Source organism: Lycorma delicatula, chromosome 8, assembly GCF_047948215.1.
Source record: "Lycorma delicatula isolate Av1 chromosome 8, ASM4794821v1, whole genome shotgun sequence".
Taxonomy (NCBI): Eukaryota; Metazoa; Arthropoda; class Insecta; order Hemiptera; family Fulgoridae; genus Lycorma; species Lycorma delicatula.
In genome coordinates this window covers 112,101,291-112,118,321 of record NC_134462.1, presented here as the reverse complement: position 1 = coordinate 112,118,321, position 17,031 = coordinate 112,101,291, and the positions used below count along the sequence as shown (strand labels likewise).

The window sequence follows — 17,031 nt, the reverse complement described above, 5'->3', positions numbered from 1 at the left end:
TAAATGACATTGTAAACTTCATCCCAAAAATTCTCAACCTAGTGTTGGTAGTTTTCGTTGGTTTGGGATTTAGCGAACCATTGACCATGAATTCGGGTATATATTTGACCGAGACTGAAAGTGAAACCTCAGTGTAACTCAGGAATTAATTGATAAGATTTTTTCTATGAAAAATGCTTATAAAATGTAACTTCTGAAAGGCGTTCTTATAGAAACCGAATTTAATATTAACAAATAACGCATCAGCAGTAAGAATGAAGAGGTGACGTCATGATTATATTTCATAAAGCGTAGATTGTAGGTTATAAATGTTTTAATTTCTTATTTAAAATAATTAAACTGCCCCCTTAACCCAAAATCTGGTACGCAGCCACATATGATTGTATTTTATTGCTCCGATAAAGAAAATTTTCATAAAGTTTTCTTCCTCTTCGCAAAATGTAGCTAAATTAATTATTTTTAGGCCATTTCATGAATTCGTGCATGTAGTAAACTCTTGTGAGCGAATGAAGCTCATGTGAAATTAAATGTCTGAAATAGATTTAAAGTCTAAAAATACCAAAAAAAATGTTACAAAATTCTGAAAATATCGAATCAAACCTTACAAAATTAAGCTTAACTTTGAAGGTTTGCTGTCGCCCTTTGACAGTAGAGTCGCTCTAATAAAGATTTAAATAGTTTAAAGTATATATTCTTAAATTTATTCATAAACAGTCAGATAGATCATTAAACATTAAGTGAAATAATTATGGGTGATTAATTTATTTATAAATGAAAATAATCTAAACGGAAAATGTAATATAGGATTTTCACTATTTACGAGGCATTGACCGCTGGGTCATCGAAGCAGACGGTAAAGAACAATGGATCTTTTTTTAATCAAATGGTATTGATATGTGTTTTGTTTGCAATTTAGAATTCAGTTATAATTGTGAGTGATCTAGGGATGGAAAGTGAAAATTGTGTTAAGTATATCATTCTGTGTTTTTTTTGAAAGTGTAGTCGTTTTCTTTTGGACATCGATGTAATTTTAATAAGCATTATAATACGGGGACAACTTTTTATTAAAAATAATGAGGATGGGGCAAAATAATAATTAGATGTTTGTCGATATTACACACTTTTTTGCACCACTTTACAATTCATTCTGAGAATAATTGTTTGTAAATGATGATTATGTTTTATAATAAACACAAACTAGAATATTTAGAACTAATAACAAGGGTTAGGTTTTAATTCTTAAAAGTTAACTAGTTTTTATACTTTCATCATGATGTAGTTTTACTTTTATCTATTTATTGAAAGAAAATCCAACGAATAGTTTACATCATGAATGTGGTATATTAAAATAATCTAACATTATTGACAGTTATTTTAAGTCATTTAGGTAGGTTGTTTTCAAATTTTTATGGCCTAAGAATAATAGACAAATAGTCACCGCCAGTTGTAATGTTTCCGTATTTCAAATTGTATATTTCTTCACAGTTTCTCACTTTCAACACTTTGTTTGGAATATATGTAAAAATTTGAGTAATGATTAACTTGCAATGGTATTTTTTTTAAACTATTGAAATACTTATATGTAGTCACCATATAAGTAAATGTTAATTGTATTGTAACAGTTTTTATTTATAATGTATAATGGAATCGCCTGCCATTTGTCCGTCCGCATGGTCTGGAATGTCTAGTGAAGATAGTGGTCTGTTACTGACAACTAGTGATTCTTTATCTAGTTCCAGCAGCAACTGGCAGTACACCATGGAGGTATTCACTGTTCATTTAATTTCATTTGTTGTAATTATTGTGTGTATGTAATGATTTGTAAATTTATCATTTGAGCATTTTCTCAATTTGGAAACTATAGACTCTGTAAATCAAGTGATTAGCTACTAGGATTGACTTTGGTAATTACTTAGTTGCAGTGCCTCACCCCGAAATCACAAAAAAAAACATATCAAATTCATTCAAAATTAATATTTATTCATTTAATGATTTATTTTGGGTATCAAAAAATAGAAAATTAGTAAAAATTTCCAGTCATACAAATAACGCAACACAATGAAAATCGAAAAAAATACTTATATCATAGTGAAACATTATATTTAAAGATATAAACATGAAAATAAATAATATAATTTAACCAAACTTAATCTATGCTCGCTTCGCTCGCTAACCTTGACTAATCAACAGTAATGTTTTGATTATTTACGTAATAAATAATTAGGTTAGGTTCAGCTCTTGATGATTGCAGTTGCGTTTTTCTTGCTCTGAGTATTCGTGGTTATTATTGCAGTTTTTGTTAATAGTTGTGTTACTTTTTTGTTTTGTTGTTCGTTTTTAGTTGTTTAGTAGTTGTTTTTATTTAGTAGTTCTGTTGAGTTTTCGTTTTTTTTTGTTTTTTTTTTAATTTGTATCACTATGTAAATTTTTACTAATTTTCTATTTTCCAAGACCAAAAATACTTCATTAAATGAATAAATATTAATTTTGAATGAATTTGATATGTTTTTATTCTGATTTCAGGGTAAGGCACCACAACTAAATAATTAACTTGACTTTTTGTAATTTGTAATTATATATAATTTTGATGAAATTTGGATTATACCAAGTAATAATTATTATTTTTTACAATTGAAATTATTCATTGGAAACACCTTTCACCCATTTATATTTTATAAATTTCATAGTATCCTCTCCACAAATTTTGTAATTGAGCACTGAACAAATGTGTACATTATTTTTGGACTAAATAATTTGTTTTCAATGAAATTAAGTTAAGAATGAGATGAAATTCACTTAAGATAAATTTAAGTTTGTGTGGTTTTTTTATAAATATGCAATTTTCATTACTTACAGAATAAATAACTTGATTTAAGTGAAATTTAACTGAGTTTAATTAGGTTTAGGTCAAGATTACATTAGGTGTATGATTCCATGTACTGTTCGTACATACTGTTCATATTGCAGGTACTTTATATGATATTAACATAGCCTAACACTCGCTAACCTCATCTAATTAACATTAAATATTAAATTGGTTGATTGTTAAGCTAAGTCCATAATTCTATATAATAATAGATTATTTAGTCTGAAAATAATATATATTACACTTGTACAGTGCTGAATTACCAACGTTTTGGTGATGGTAATGGGTAACTTACAACTTAACTCAATTGAAAGTGATCTCCAATGGAAAAATTTATTTATAACATATAGCTTAGGTACTAAATAAGGTATATTACAAATTTAATCAAAGTCAGAGGCAATTCCCTAATTGTATATAATTATCTAGTTGTGTTTTTTAAAGATTGTATAAATAATTTTAAAAATAACAAGATGCATTAGTGAGTGAATTTAAAAACATGAGGCTCAATGAGTTAATGACAGATTTTGTAAAAAATTTGATTATGAATGTAGTTATGATTTTTGTAATTATTGTTTTTTGGGTCAATCCATTTGAAGTGACCCAAGGGTGGTTGCTTGACCAATTCATAAAAAATTGAAACTTACCCAGTTGGTTCCTACATGTCTCAGGACCTTAAAACTTTTAATTTTTTATTTAATCAGTTTACCTGTGGCAGCCATTTTTGTTATAATGCACACACCTATTTTTCTGATTGTAAGGGTTTACAGAAAAAAATCATAAAAAAACTATTGGTCCTGGAAGGATGAAACAAAAAACAATTTATTCATATTTTCTGAGGGTAAAAGATTGGCCCAGTGGTTTATTTACCTGTCTCCCTTTCTATGAGAAAATTTACTTTATATGAAAAACTATGAAATTTCACTTTTTGTAATTTTTTTCAAGAGGCATGTATGGCATACACATTTTGAATTATTTTTTATATCTAGGTATATGTTAGTAGTTTTAACATAAATAATATTAAAGGTGATATACTTACCCCTAAATTCTTACGAATTTGTGAAAACTAATTTTTTTTTTTTTAATTCAAATTTTGGCTTCAAATAACTGATATGGTTGTTGATAAAAATCTCAAATTTGCACAACTTGCAGTGTTTTTGTAGATCTTTATGGCAAACAAAAAAATGTCTTGTGTATTGTACTTATAAAAAAATTATGACCTCAAAAAGCATGAAAACCCTCAAAAAGCCATACCAATTTTACTCAATAAATAAGTGCTTTAAAGGGGTTTTGTTGTCTTCTTGCACTTTAATATTTTTATTTGATTCAAGTTTGAACCATTGGTTGTTATAACCAGTTTAGTTGTTTGAACCATTCAACTGCAGTGTTCAAATTGTAACAGGTGCTTGAAGTCAGTTCCAGTCGTCAGGAAAATCCATGTTCCAACATGCTCATTTATGCTTGTTGCATCGTTTAGCTTTGCAGTTACAGACTGGTCAGTCTGACATTAGTCAGTGACCTGTTTACATCTTTACAGAGTGTCTCAAATTTCATCCTGTGTTTGGAAGTGTTTATTAAATAAATAAGTTTTACTTAATAACATTATATTTGAAAATTTTAAAATCAGTTAAATCTTTACATTATTTTCAACTAATTTCACATAAAACAATGGAAGAACAATGTTCCATAGGAATTTATGTAAATGAATAGTGTCATAAAGTATGGTACAGTACCAAAAGAACTCATTAAAATTTCTGAATTTAGTGATGAAAGCCAACAACTTATTTCTTTGTGTTAATTCAGATATCACTAGTGCTTGTAAATATCATGAAAAAAGGTTTTTGTCATAATTCAGTCGCCTGTATGGACAGTTCTGTTATAACCCTTTGAGAATTTATTAAAAAAAAACAGTTAAGAAAAACTTAAGACGAAAAACATTACAGCAAGCTCTTAAAGAATACATTTTTCCAAATTTAAATTTAGTTCCTAGAAAGTCTCTTTGTATTAACTGTTTCAAAAGTATTTTTTCTCAGCAGACAAAAAACTATGAATGCGAAGACGTAGAAGCAATACATTGCCCTACAAAACAAAATATTGAAAATTGGATGCTGCTTGTAGCATTTTGGGTATATCCCCTCCATTTAAATTGAAAAAATTAATCACAGATCGAAGGCCATCAGCATTAAAATTTAAAATAAATAAGGGATATGAAAAATTAAAAAAAATCTTGAATTCCATTTTGATTCAAAATTTTCTGAAAATGAAATCCAGGTCAATCTTCTTCTCATAAATAAAGATGATCACTTGAACTAAGTACACTGATGGATCATTCTCATACAATTTCTGTCATTAATAATATCAAAAATAAACTATTTTATAAATATTGAAAACTTCAGCAACATAGGGGCTAAATTTAAAAAATGTAAAGTGCAAAGAAGACAAGAAACCCCCGTTGGAGCACTTATTTATTGAGTAAAAATGGTATCACTTTTAACAGGTTTTTCATGTTTTTTGAGAGGTTATAACTTTTTTATTAGTACAATACACAGGACATTCTTTTATGTTCTGTGTATGGCATACACAGAACATCTACAAAAACACTGCAAGTTGTGCTAATGTGAATTTTTTAAAAAAATTAGTTTTCAGAAATTTGTAAGAATTTAGGGGTAAGTATATCATCTTTAATATTATTTATGTTAAAACTGCTAATATATACCTACATATAAAAAATAGTTCAAACTGTGTATGCCATACCTGCCTCTAGAAAAAATTACCAAAAGTGAAATTTTATCATTTTTCATGTTCAGCTTCATTGATAATTTTCTCATAGAAAGAAGAGAGATAGGTAAATAAACCACTGGATCAATCTTTATCCTGAAAAATATGAATAAATTGTTTTTTGTTTCATACTTCCAGGACCAATAGTTTTTTTGTTATGAACAAAAATGGCTGCCACAGGTAAACCGATTAAATAAAAAATTTAAAAAAAAAGTTTTAAGGTCCTGAGACATGTAGGAAACAACTGGGTAAGTTAAAATTTTTTTGTATTGGTCAAGCAACCAGCTTATGTTTTTTTGGGACACTTCAAATGGATTGACCCTTTTTTAATTTGAAAATTAAGATTGTGAGCAAGAACTAATCAGTACTTACGTATTAATGCCACTGCAGCTACAGCTTTATTTAAAAACAAAGTAGTCAATCAGATTTCGGTGGAAAATGAACAGTCTCTTTATTAATTTTAATAAATGTTTATTTATATTTATTTATTTTATAAATATAATTTAACCAAACTTAACCTACACTCGCCTTGCTCGCTAACGTTGACTAATTAACACCGTAATTTTTTGAGTATTTATTTAATAAATTCAGTAATTATTGCAATTATTTATTATTATGATCAAATCACTCCTGTTAATTAGTCAAGGTTAGCGAGCGTAGGTTAAGTTTGGTTAAATTATATTTATAAAATAAATAAATATAAATAACCATTTATTAAAATTAATAAAGAGACTGTTTTGAATCTATGTTAAACTCTATATCGGCCCATTTTCCACCGAAATCTGATTGACTACTTTGTTTTTAAATAAAGCTGTAGCTGCGGTGGCCTTAATACGTAAGTACCAAGTAATCTATCTAGAGCATTTATTTATTTAGTTATGCTTTAATACATTTCGTTTTTTTTATATTCATCAGTTTTTCATGCTTCACTGACCAGTTCTTACTTACTAAGTATGTTAAACCAAACCTGATAAAAAGCAGGTATTAACTTTTCTTTATTATTTGTGCAATGAAAGCTTACAAAGCAGATTTTAAGTAAAAAATTAAATTTTCATTCCATTTTACATAAGAATTAAAACTTCCTCTCTCCCATAAAACAAAGATTTATTAAGTGTAGGCAATTCAATATTATACCATTAAAAAGCACATTTAGATAATTATTGTAATGATTACACAAAAAAGATGTGTTTTTATTTGTATAATTGTAAAACAAAACATGTTCAATCTTTAAAAAGTCATCATCAGTGTTTTATTTTTTTTAAATTCATAAAAAAAATATATTTTGTTATGTGTAGGCAGACCTTTTCTGTTAAATGTTAGCATTTGCATTTTTGTTTAGAGTAGTGTAAATGCACCTCTGTATGGGCTGGAATGACATTGTTACATTTTTGCCGGTAACACCACAGTTACTGGACCACTGGCCACGACTCGGCAGCAGCAGATTATTGTCAGAACAATAGCATTTCAGTATTTAATTGGTTACAATGTTTATTGGTTTTTCTATTTAAACATTTTTTTTTTACAAATTGGTATTTGTAACTTTATTAACATACACTATAAATAATAATCAATGTACACTATACCAAAATAAATATAAGGATTCAACTCGCATAAATGATTTCTGAGGAATGAAATATTGCAAATAAATTAATTACAGCACAGTGGCGGCAGTATTGACAATCCATGTGGCTATGCCATACTGAAGTGCGTTTACACTTTTCCCAAAAAAATGTGAATGCTTCCACTTAAAGGAAAAGATGTATGTAGACTATGAATAATCTGTATGTTATCAAAAATGTTTTGCATGTAGGTTATTTTTTTCCCTCATTTTTTAACTAAACTTAAAGTAAAATTGCTTCAGCATAATTATTCAATTAAATGTAAAATTTTTGTATTTATTAATGAAATAAATATAATAGGTTAACTTGTGAAAACTTTTTAAGTTTTTATTCACCTGTGAATGAAGTATTTTGCAAAATAGTCTTTATATTGTACAAACCTTAGCCTATTATACAAATTGCAATCAACATAAAAAAACATGACATTTATGTATTCATCTTAGAGATTCACCAACTTAAAAATACATTCATCATATTTTTATGGCATTTACCCATTTATTCATTGCTTAGAAGCTTCTTACAATCCTTGATCACTTGCAAATTGCTTCCTCTAAAAATTTTAACTTTTTTTTACATATGAAAGATAACCCCCAGAGTATGATGGGTGATTGAAGATTGTCTGCTTTCATTTTTTCTGCAAATGTGTCGTGTCTGCAAAATGCAGTGTATTATTTGTTATACTGTAGTGAAACAACTTTTTATTCAACTGATCTTGATACTGATTTTGCAGATTCCAGAGTGTTTTACTGTAAACTACACAGTACTTACTGTTTTTTCTGCGGCATGAAGTTAGTCAGAAAAGCACAATCTAATCCCATTCTTTTCATCAACTTATGCATAAATAGATTTTGCATGCAATCCCATGGTTTTTTCTCAATGGTGATGAAGCATTTAGTCTCCGAAGTGCTCTCAGCCTTTTTTTCCATTATTAGTAACAATTGAATCAAAAAATTCATCACCTTCTGCTTAATATTCAACAGATTTTAATCGAGATGTCATTTGCATTTGTGGTTTTCTGTTAACATGTTTGGCTCATTGTACATATAACATGTATTATATTACTCAATTTGCAAAAATCTTGTTTCTTAAATCTGGATGGATTAGTTTAATTGAACATTCACACCATTTTTGTTTATTTCTCTCATTTGCTAAACACAGTACATAGCAACTAATTGTCTTTGAACATCGGCCAGTATCACATTTTAAAGTTTAAAAATGCACTATCATCACTTGAATTTCTGAGTCAGTAGTTACATCAATTTCCTTATTGATTTTAAAATCTTAAAAGTTTGCATGTAAATGAGGAGGAAGCAGTAAATGATAGATAGTTTTAAAAAAGCCATCAATGAATTGCATAACCTTCCTGGCTATGCCGGTTAAAGTTATGAAATTAATTTTTTGAAAACATTTTTTTCATTTTTTTTTTTAATTTGGAAGCACAATTTGTAACCTGTATGAGGGGGTGAATATTAAATAAACATTTTTGGTAATTTGTCATCTTTATTAAAAAAAATGTCAATGTTCATAAGAAAATTTTTTGCTCAAGTGCCCCAGTAAAGATTTGAAATTTTATTTTGTTCAAAACACCCCCACTCCTTTTTCCAATTTTTGCAAAGATTTAATACATCCACCCAAAGATGGTATCGGTCTACAAAGATTTTTCTTAAATCTGTCAACAGGGTCCAGATTTATAAGACCAATTACAAGACAACATACATGTGCACAAACATCCATTTGATAAAAATAGATTTTTTAGACTTGGGAGCATTGGAATAGAATTTTTTTTCACAAAATATTTAAAATTTATATAAATTGATCTTTTTTAATACCTTCTTGTGGTACAAAACTTAAAAAAAGACTTAAAATTTTTTTATGACCAATATATTTACTTGATCAATATATAGTCATAGGGACATATATTACTATAACCTGGAGAGGAACAGTGTAACAGAAGAAACTCCTTGAGTCCTATAGATGTGTCAACCTTTGAAAAAGAGATAATTGCTGCACAGTCAGTAATTAACAGCAGAAATTAATGACTGTTCAAAATGAGCCCTCACAGCTTTTAGGATAAACTTTGTGTATAAATATGCTATCATGTTAGTGAAGTTTTTGTAATACAGATGGCTGCATTTATTTTTCTTTCAGTTGGCTGATAGTGATGATGACTATGATAAATGTATTCTACAGTCACCTGTTGCTGCTGCTGATGATGTTGAAGAAAACCATTATGATGATTTACTATTTGATGATGATCAATTTAACACAGTTAAGAAAAAGAATAATATTACTATTGAACCCATTGACCCACCACTTGAGTTTCAGGTAATTATTCTGTACTTTTTTTATATTGGTTAGTGTTCTTTACCTTATTTTGTATCAGTATTGTATAACATATTGATTACAATATGGGTTAATTACTGTATTTAAGTCTCATACTCAGAACGCTTTTATAATTTCTACTGTTGATTTGTTTTGTATTTTTCATTGTTTGATAAAATAATTGGTGTGACAGTAGAATATGAAAAGTTTTATGTCATCTATAATGGAAGAAGCTGAAGTGGAATAAATAAAATATACCATACCTCCTTCTGCACTCCAATCAGTTTACATGAAGTAGTCATGAAGAACTGGCTTTTGTACCGTTCCAAAGCTTTTACTGGGTGTAAAAGCATTCATTGAGTTTGTCAGTCAATATATTCAAAAAATGCTTACATACAGTTTACATTCTATACACACTATGTGTTCATCATAATCTTTCTTTTTACCCACACAAAATTTAAAACATTCAGAAATTTCTGCTAATTATCCGGTGAACTGCCTTGACTTTTTGTAGAAAAATTCATGATGTTTCTTGATTGTTACACTAACCTCTTTCCATTTAATAGTGTGTGTTACCGAACAATATTAGCTAATACTTTTAAAAACAATTTCAATCAATGGTTTATAAACCACCACTGCATTGTGAAAAGTTAACTGTTTGGTGTGGAGTGAAAGATTGACAATTTGACAATGGGAGTTATTTATTTTTAGTTCTTTAAAGAAGACATCAAAACATTGACAATTGGAGCTTAACAGAATACTGATAAAGCTGTTCTAGAATATTTCAACCATTGACTTGTCACATATAAAAACGAGAATAATGAATTATGGCTACATGAAGCTACAACATATGATGCAAAAATACCCATGGTTATTTTATGAACAATTTCCTGCTTGATTGATTTCTTGGATTGAATATATTAATTGGCCATGACGATCTACAGGCCTAAAGAAGTTTAATTTTTTTTGGGGTTTTTTAAAAGCAAAAATTTGTGAAAAGAGACCAAGCTCAATTGAATAAAAAAAATCAGCATTACCAAGGAAATCAAAAGACCATAAATAACAACATGCTGGAATGTGTTTTCAACAGTAGAATGCATTTGTTTAATGTTGTGTTAAAAATTTAAGATAAATAAATTTAATGCATGAACTATGTGCCCATTTTTAATATTTTTACTATGCCCATTTTTAATATTCTTTCAGTACTAATTCAATCCTATAATTTGTGCTGGTGGTTCAAAAAGTAGTAATACTCTTCTGCTGCATCATCTTTATTGTTACCGTGTAATAAAGGGTTCTTTATAAAGTTACCCTGATTTATACTTGTTTTAATCAGTAATTATGAAGTTCAATTTCTTTATTAATTCCTCTTTTAAATAGATTCAGGATTACACAAAGTTAAAATTACTGATGAAAATAAAAGACGAATTTTCATAACATGTAAAAAATACCAAGCCTGTTCAGGATTTAAATTCAGATCATTTTATATGAAAGACCGAAGGTTGTTGTCTCACAGCAGAAGTTGGCCAATTGTTTTATTTAATAATTACATCTTTACTGTTGTTATTCATTGTTTTAGAGGAATGAAGGGTAATTTTTGAGATGCACTAGCTAATGCTATAATGCAAGGTATGTGTTATTGAGGTGCGCTATATGGGGACCGCTTACTAATGAAACCGCTTACTAAAGTTCAATAAAATTGTTGTTACCATGTAGATCCAGTGAATAACCCTAAAACACTTAAATCCATTGCTGAAACATTCTATGTAAAATTGAAACCTTTAATATTAAAGATACTAAACATATTTTCTTTAATGTAGCAATACATTTAGTGTTCATAATAATTACATGGTAGAAATATATTCCCAATTTACTGCTGTTTATAATACAGATAATGAATGAATAATAGACTTACAAAAGAGCTCATTAGTAGCTGTACTTGAAAGCTTTCACTGGTTGGCAGTTGCAGTGGAACAGAAAAAATTGAGATTATATTGTACAGCACCTCCTCTATGAATCATGAGACCTTGCCGTTGGTGAGGGGGCTTGAGTGCTCAGGGATACAGAGTAGCTGGACCGAAGGTGCAACCATATCGGAGAGGTATCTGTTGAGAGCCAGACTAAGGAATGATTCCTGAAAGAGGGCAGCAGCTCTTTCAGTAGTTGTTAGGGGCGTGAGTCACAATGACTTAAACGGCCGTATCAACATCACTCAGTCCTCTGAGTACTGCGCAGCTGAAAGCAATGGAAAACTACAGCTGCTTTTTTTCCAAGAAAATGTGGCTCTCTGCATTTTCACATAGCAACAATGGAGGCGCCTTCCTTGGTAAAATATTCCGGAGGTAAAATAGTCCCCCGTTCGGATCTCCGGGTGGGGACTACTAAGGAAGGGGTCACCAGAAAATTAAAAAATAACATTCTACGAGTCGGAGCGTGGAATGTTAGAAGCTTAAAAAAGGTTGGTAGGCTAGAAAATTTAAAAAGGGAAATGGATAGGGTGAATGTGGATATAGTAGGAATTAGTGAGGTTCGGTGGGAAGAGGAAGGCGACTTTTGGTCAGGTGATTTTAGAGTAATTAACTCAGCGTCAAATAATGGGCAGGCAGGAGTAGGTTTCGTGATGAACAAGAAGATAGGGAGGAGAGTGGAGTATTTCAAAACGCATAGCGATAGAATCATTGTAATAAGGATAAAATCAAAACCTAAACCGACAACGATTGTTAACGTTTATATGCCTACAAGCGCCCATGATGATGATGAGGTAGAGTGTGTATACGAAGAGATTGATGAAGCAATTAAACACGTAAAGGGAGATGAAAATTTAATAATAGTTGGAGATTGGAATGCAAGCATTGGAAAAGGCAAGGAAGGAAATATAGTGGGTGAATATGGGCTGGGCAAAAGGAATGAAAGAGGGGACCGACTTATAGAATTTTGCACGAAGTATAATTTAGTAATTGCCAACACCCAATTTAAAAATCATAATAGAAGAATATACACTTGGAAAAAGCCAGGCGATACTGGAAGGTATCAGATAGATTATATCATGGTTAAGCAAAGATTTAGAAATCAACTCGTTGACTGCAAAACTTACCCTGGAGCAGACATTGATAGCGACCATAATTTGGTGATAATGAAATGTAGATTGGGGTTTAAAAACCTGAAGAAAAGTTGTCAGATGAATCGGTGGAATTTAGAGAAGCTTGAGGAAGAGGAGGTAAAGAAGATTTTTGAGGAGGACATCGCAAGAGGTCTGAGTAAAAAAGATATGGTAGAAAATGTAGAAGAAGAATGGGAGAATGTTAAAAAGGAAATTCTTAAATCAGCTGAAGCAAACTTAGGCGGAATAAAGAGAACTGGTAGAAAACCTTGGGTTTCAGACGATATATTGCAGCTGATGGATGAACGTAGAAAATATAAGAATGCTAATGATGAAGAAAGTAAAAGGAACTATCGGCAATTAAGAAATGCTATAAATAGGAAATGCAAACTGGCGAAAGAAGAGTGGATTAAAGAAAAGTGTTCAGAAGTGGAAAGAGAAATGAACATTGGTAAAATTGACGGAGCATACAGGAAAGTTAAGGAAAATTTTGGGGTACATAAATTAAAATCTAATAATGTGTTAAACAAAGATGGTACACCAATATATAATACGAAAGGTAAAGTCGATAGATGGGTGGAATATATTGAAGAGTTATACGGAGGAAATGAATTAGAAAATGGTGTTATAGAGGAAGAAGAGGAAGTTGAGGAGGATGAAATGGGAGAAACAATACTGAGATCTGAATTTAAGAGAGCATTAAAAGATTTAAATGGCAGAAAGGCTCCTGGAATAGACGGAATACCTGTAGAATTACTGCGCAGTGCAGGTGAGGAAGCGATTGATAGATTATACAAACTGGTGTGTAATATTTATGAAAAAGGGGAATTTCCGTCAGACTTCAAAAAAAGTGTTATAGTTATGATACCAAAGAAAGCAGGGGCAGATAAATGTGAAGAATACAGAACAATTAGTTTAACTAGTCATGCATCAAAAATCTTAACTAGAATTTTATACAGAAGAATTGAGAGGAGAGTGGAAGAAGTGTTAGGAGAAGACCAATTTGGTTTCAGGAAAAGTATAGGGACAAGGGAAGCAATTTTAGGCCTCAGATTAATAGTAGAAGGAAGATTAAAGAAAAACAAACCAACATACTTGGCGTTTATAGACCTAGAAAAGGCTTTCGATAACGTAGATTGGAATAAAATGTTCAGCATTTTAAAAAAATTAGGGTTCAAATACAGAGATAGAAGAACAATTGCTAACATGTACAGGAACCAAACAGCAACAATAACAATTGAAGAACATAAGAAAGAAGCCCTAATAAGAAAGGGAGTCCGACAAGGATGTTCCCTATCTCCGTTACTTTTTAATCTTTACATGGAACTAGCAGTTAATGATATTAAAGAACAATTTAGATTCGGAGTAACAGTACAAGGTGAAAAGATAAAGATGCTACGATTTGCTGATGATATAGTAATTCTAGCCGAGAGTAAAAAGGATTTAGAAGAAACAATGAATGGCATAGATGAAGTCCTACGCAAGAACTATCGCATGAAAATAAACAAGAACAAAACAAAAGTAATAAAATGTAGTAGAAATAACAAAGATGGACCCCTGAATGTGAAAATAGGAGGAGAAAAGATTATGGAGGTAGAAGAATTTTGTTATTTGGGAAGTAAAATTACTAAAGATGGACGAAGCAGGAGCGATATAAAATGCCGAATAGCACAAGCTAAACGAGCCTTCAGTAAGAAATATAATTTGTTTACATCAAAAATGAATTTAAATGTCAGGAAAAGATTTTTGAAAGTGTATGTTTGGAGTGTCGCTTTATATGGAAGTGAAACTTGGACAATCGGAGTATCTGAGAAGAAAAGATTAGAAGCTTTTGAAATGTGGTGCTATAGGAGAATGTTAAAAATCAGATGGGTGGATAAAGTGACAAATGAAGAGGTATTGCGGCAAATAGATGAAGAAAGAAGCATTTGGAAGAATATAGTTAAAAGAAGAGACAGACTTATAGGCCACATACTAAGGCATCCTGGAATAGTCGCTTTAATATTGGAAGGACAGGTAGAAGGGAAAAATTGTGTAGGCAGGCCACGTTTGGAGTATGTAAAACAAATTGTTGGGGATGTAGGATGTAGAGGGTATACTGAAATGAAACGACTAGCACTAGATAGGGAATCTTGGAGAGCTGCATCAAACCAGTCAAATGACTGAAGACAAAAAAAAAAAAAAAAAAAAAATTGTACAGCATTAGGAAACTTTAATGTATCTGGTAATAATTTTAGGCCCAGGTTGGCTTGTTTGTATAGCCGTAATCAGATTAGAAATAGTGTCACCCAGACAGATCCTTAGTTAGACCTACTATCACATTACCATTCCGATATGAAACGTGCACTAACTCCACACAGGTTCCTGTGCGGTGGACTTCATGTCAAAATCCAAATAAATCTTATGGAAAAATATTAAGAGAAAGCGGTTATTAGTGAGAAAAAATCTAAAAATTTACCCACATAAAGGACCACAAAACAAGCCCATGCAAAGTAGTATTTCAAAACCATCCAGGTAGATAGTGGATTGTCTGATCCACATTTCCGTGCAAGATTGCAGCAGCACAATACTGATCAATAATTTTCTGTTGACTAGTTGAAATAAATTTTATAACAAATTACTTTTCCTCTAGAAATTAAAGAACCACTCAAAATGTATTTCAAGGATTTCTTTAAGGAAAATCACCCATTTTCAGAATTTTTTTATAAAAGCCTCCTACTGTACTGTCAACCATTCAGTCAGATTTTCATTAGGTGGTCACATTATGATTATTCGTTTACTGAAATTTCCTCCATTACCTTCCCTCTTTCTAAAGGATTTGACCTGGACTCTGTTTTTCAAGACTGTTATTACTAAATAATAATATTCATCTGTTGAATTATAATAAAGTAAAATTAACTTAAAACTGTTTCAGAAGGTGAAATTTTCCAAATAGGTCCTAGTTAAGTGTTGTGTCTGGAATGTGAAATATTTTTGACCTTACAGCCTTTAAAGATTTATTTATTGATTTAATGGTCAAATGAATTAAATTGGATGGATGTGTATTTCTTTTCTATTTCATTTATTGATTGTATGTGTTTATTTACAGGATGTACCAGTGCCAATGATGAGTCATAACAGTTTAGAAGAGCTTGCAGAAGGATTAGTTGATCAAATAGTGGGTGAAGCAGTGAACCGATCTGAAAAAGAATATTCATCAAGGTTATGTTGTACACCAGAACCTCAATCATCTTCTCGGCGTCCAGCTTCTCGCAACTCATTAAACTCTAGACTGTCATCTTCACACAATTCCTTATCGGTACCCACTGCTAATAAAGCAGATGATTCTAGTTTTATAACATCAGCTATGTCTCATGATGTCTTAGATATGTATAATGTACCTTTAGACAGTGATATTTACACGTTACCTGTTGACTCTCTGCGTCCATCATGTCCTCAGAGACCTAAACGGCAACATCGGTCAGTTTTCACTAATATTATTAGCAATATAATTCTGTTTTTGTACATATATATTATTTGCATGAATTTCATACAGAAAATATTACATTCAGATATATATATATATATATATATATATATATATATATGAGGAGTGATTGAAATGTAATCCATAATCACTCATAACTTGCAAATGAAAAGAGATACATTCTATTAGCTACAAAAATTTATTTATTTTTTCATCTACAGCTACACATTTCTTCTAATGGTCAACCAGTTTTCTCATTCTGTCAATGAAGAATATTGGCATCCTTTCCTTTATTCATAACCTCACTGCAACCTTCAATTTGCATCCATTGTGAAATGAATTCACTTAATATTCTTTTGTAATTGTGGAAAGAAGTGAAAATCACATCGCACTAAATCTGGTGAGTTTTGAGGATGTGGAATGTTGAATTAAGAAAGAATCCTCAAATGCTGTTTAACTATGATAATAAACCACAAATAGCATTACTTATAACCACACATCTCAGGAACAGTCGACCTGACACTATACAAGACTACAATTCATTTACATTTATACATGAAAAAGAAAGAAAGATAACATTACTTGATTATTAAATACATATGTATATTTGACTTCAGATTTTTTTCATTTCATTCTTGTAAATTGGTTGCATTGTTTATTACATGGAAATGATTATTAATAATAAAGTTATTCAGTGAAGCCATTAGTTTTATTATTTCAATATGGAATAGATTAAAAATTCAACTTCATTAGAGCCTCAGCGGTTGCTCTTCACTTATGAGTATTGTTGTGTTGCATACATATCAGCTGAACATGGATTGTTGAATATAATACACATATCTCATAGTTTTTTAACTTCTATATGTAGAACAGAATTTACGGA

General features: G+C 30.4%; 1 protein-coding gene across 1 annotated transcript in view; it reads left to right on the top strand.

The window, feature by feature from the left end:
- Positions 1 to 868: 868 nt before the first annotated feature.
- LOC142329280 (uncharacterized) overlaps positions 869 to 17,031 on the top strand; it is a 32,327-nt gene continuing 16,164 nt past the window's right edge. Inside the window, exons 1-3 of the mRNA XM_075373719.1 lie at positions 869 to 1,764; positions 9,409 to 9,585; positions 15,771 to 16,141. Of these exons, the coding sequence (XP_075229834.1) occupies positions 1,642 to 1,764; positions 9,409 to 9,585; positions 15,771 to 16,141 (671 nt within the window). The 5' untranslated portion in view covers positions 869 to 1,641. The remainder of the gene's footprint in view (positions 1,765 to 9,408; positions 9,586 to 15,770; positions 16,142 to 17,031) is intronic.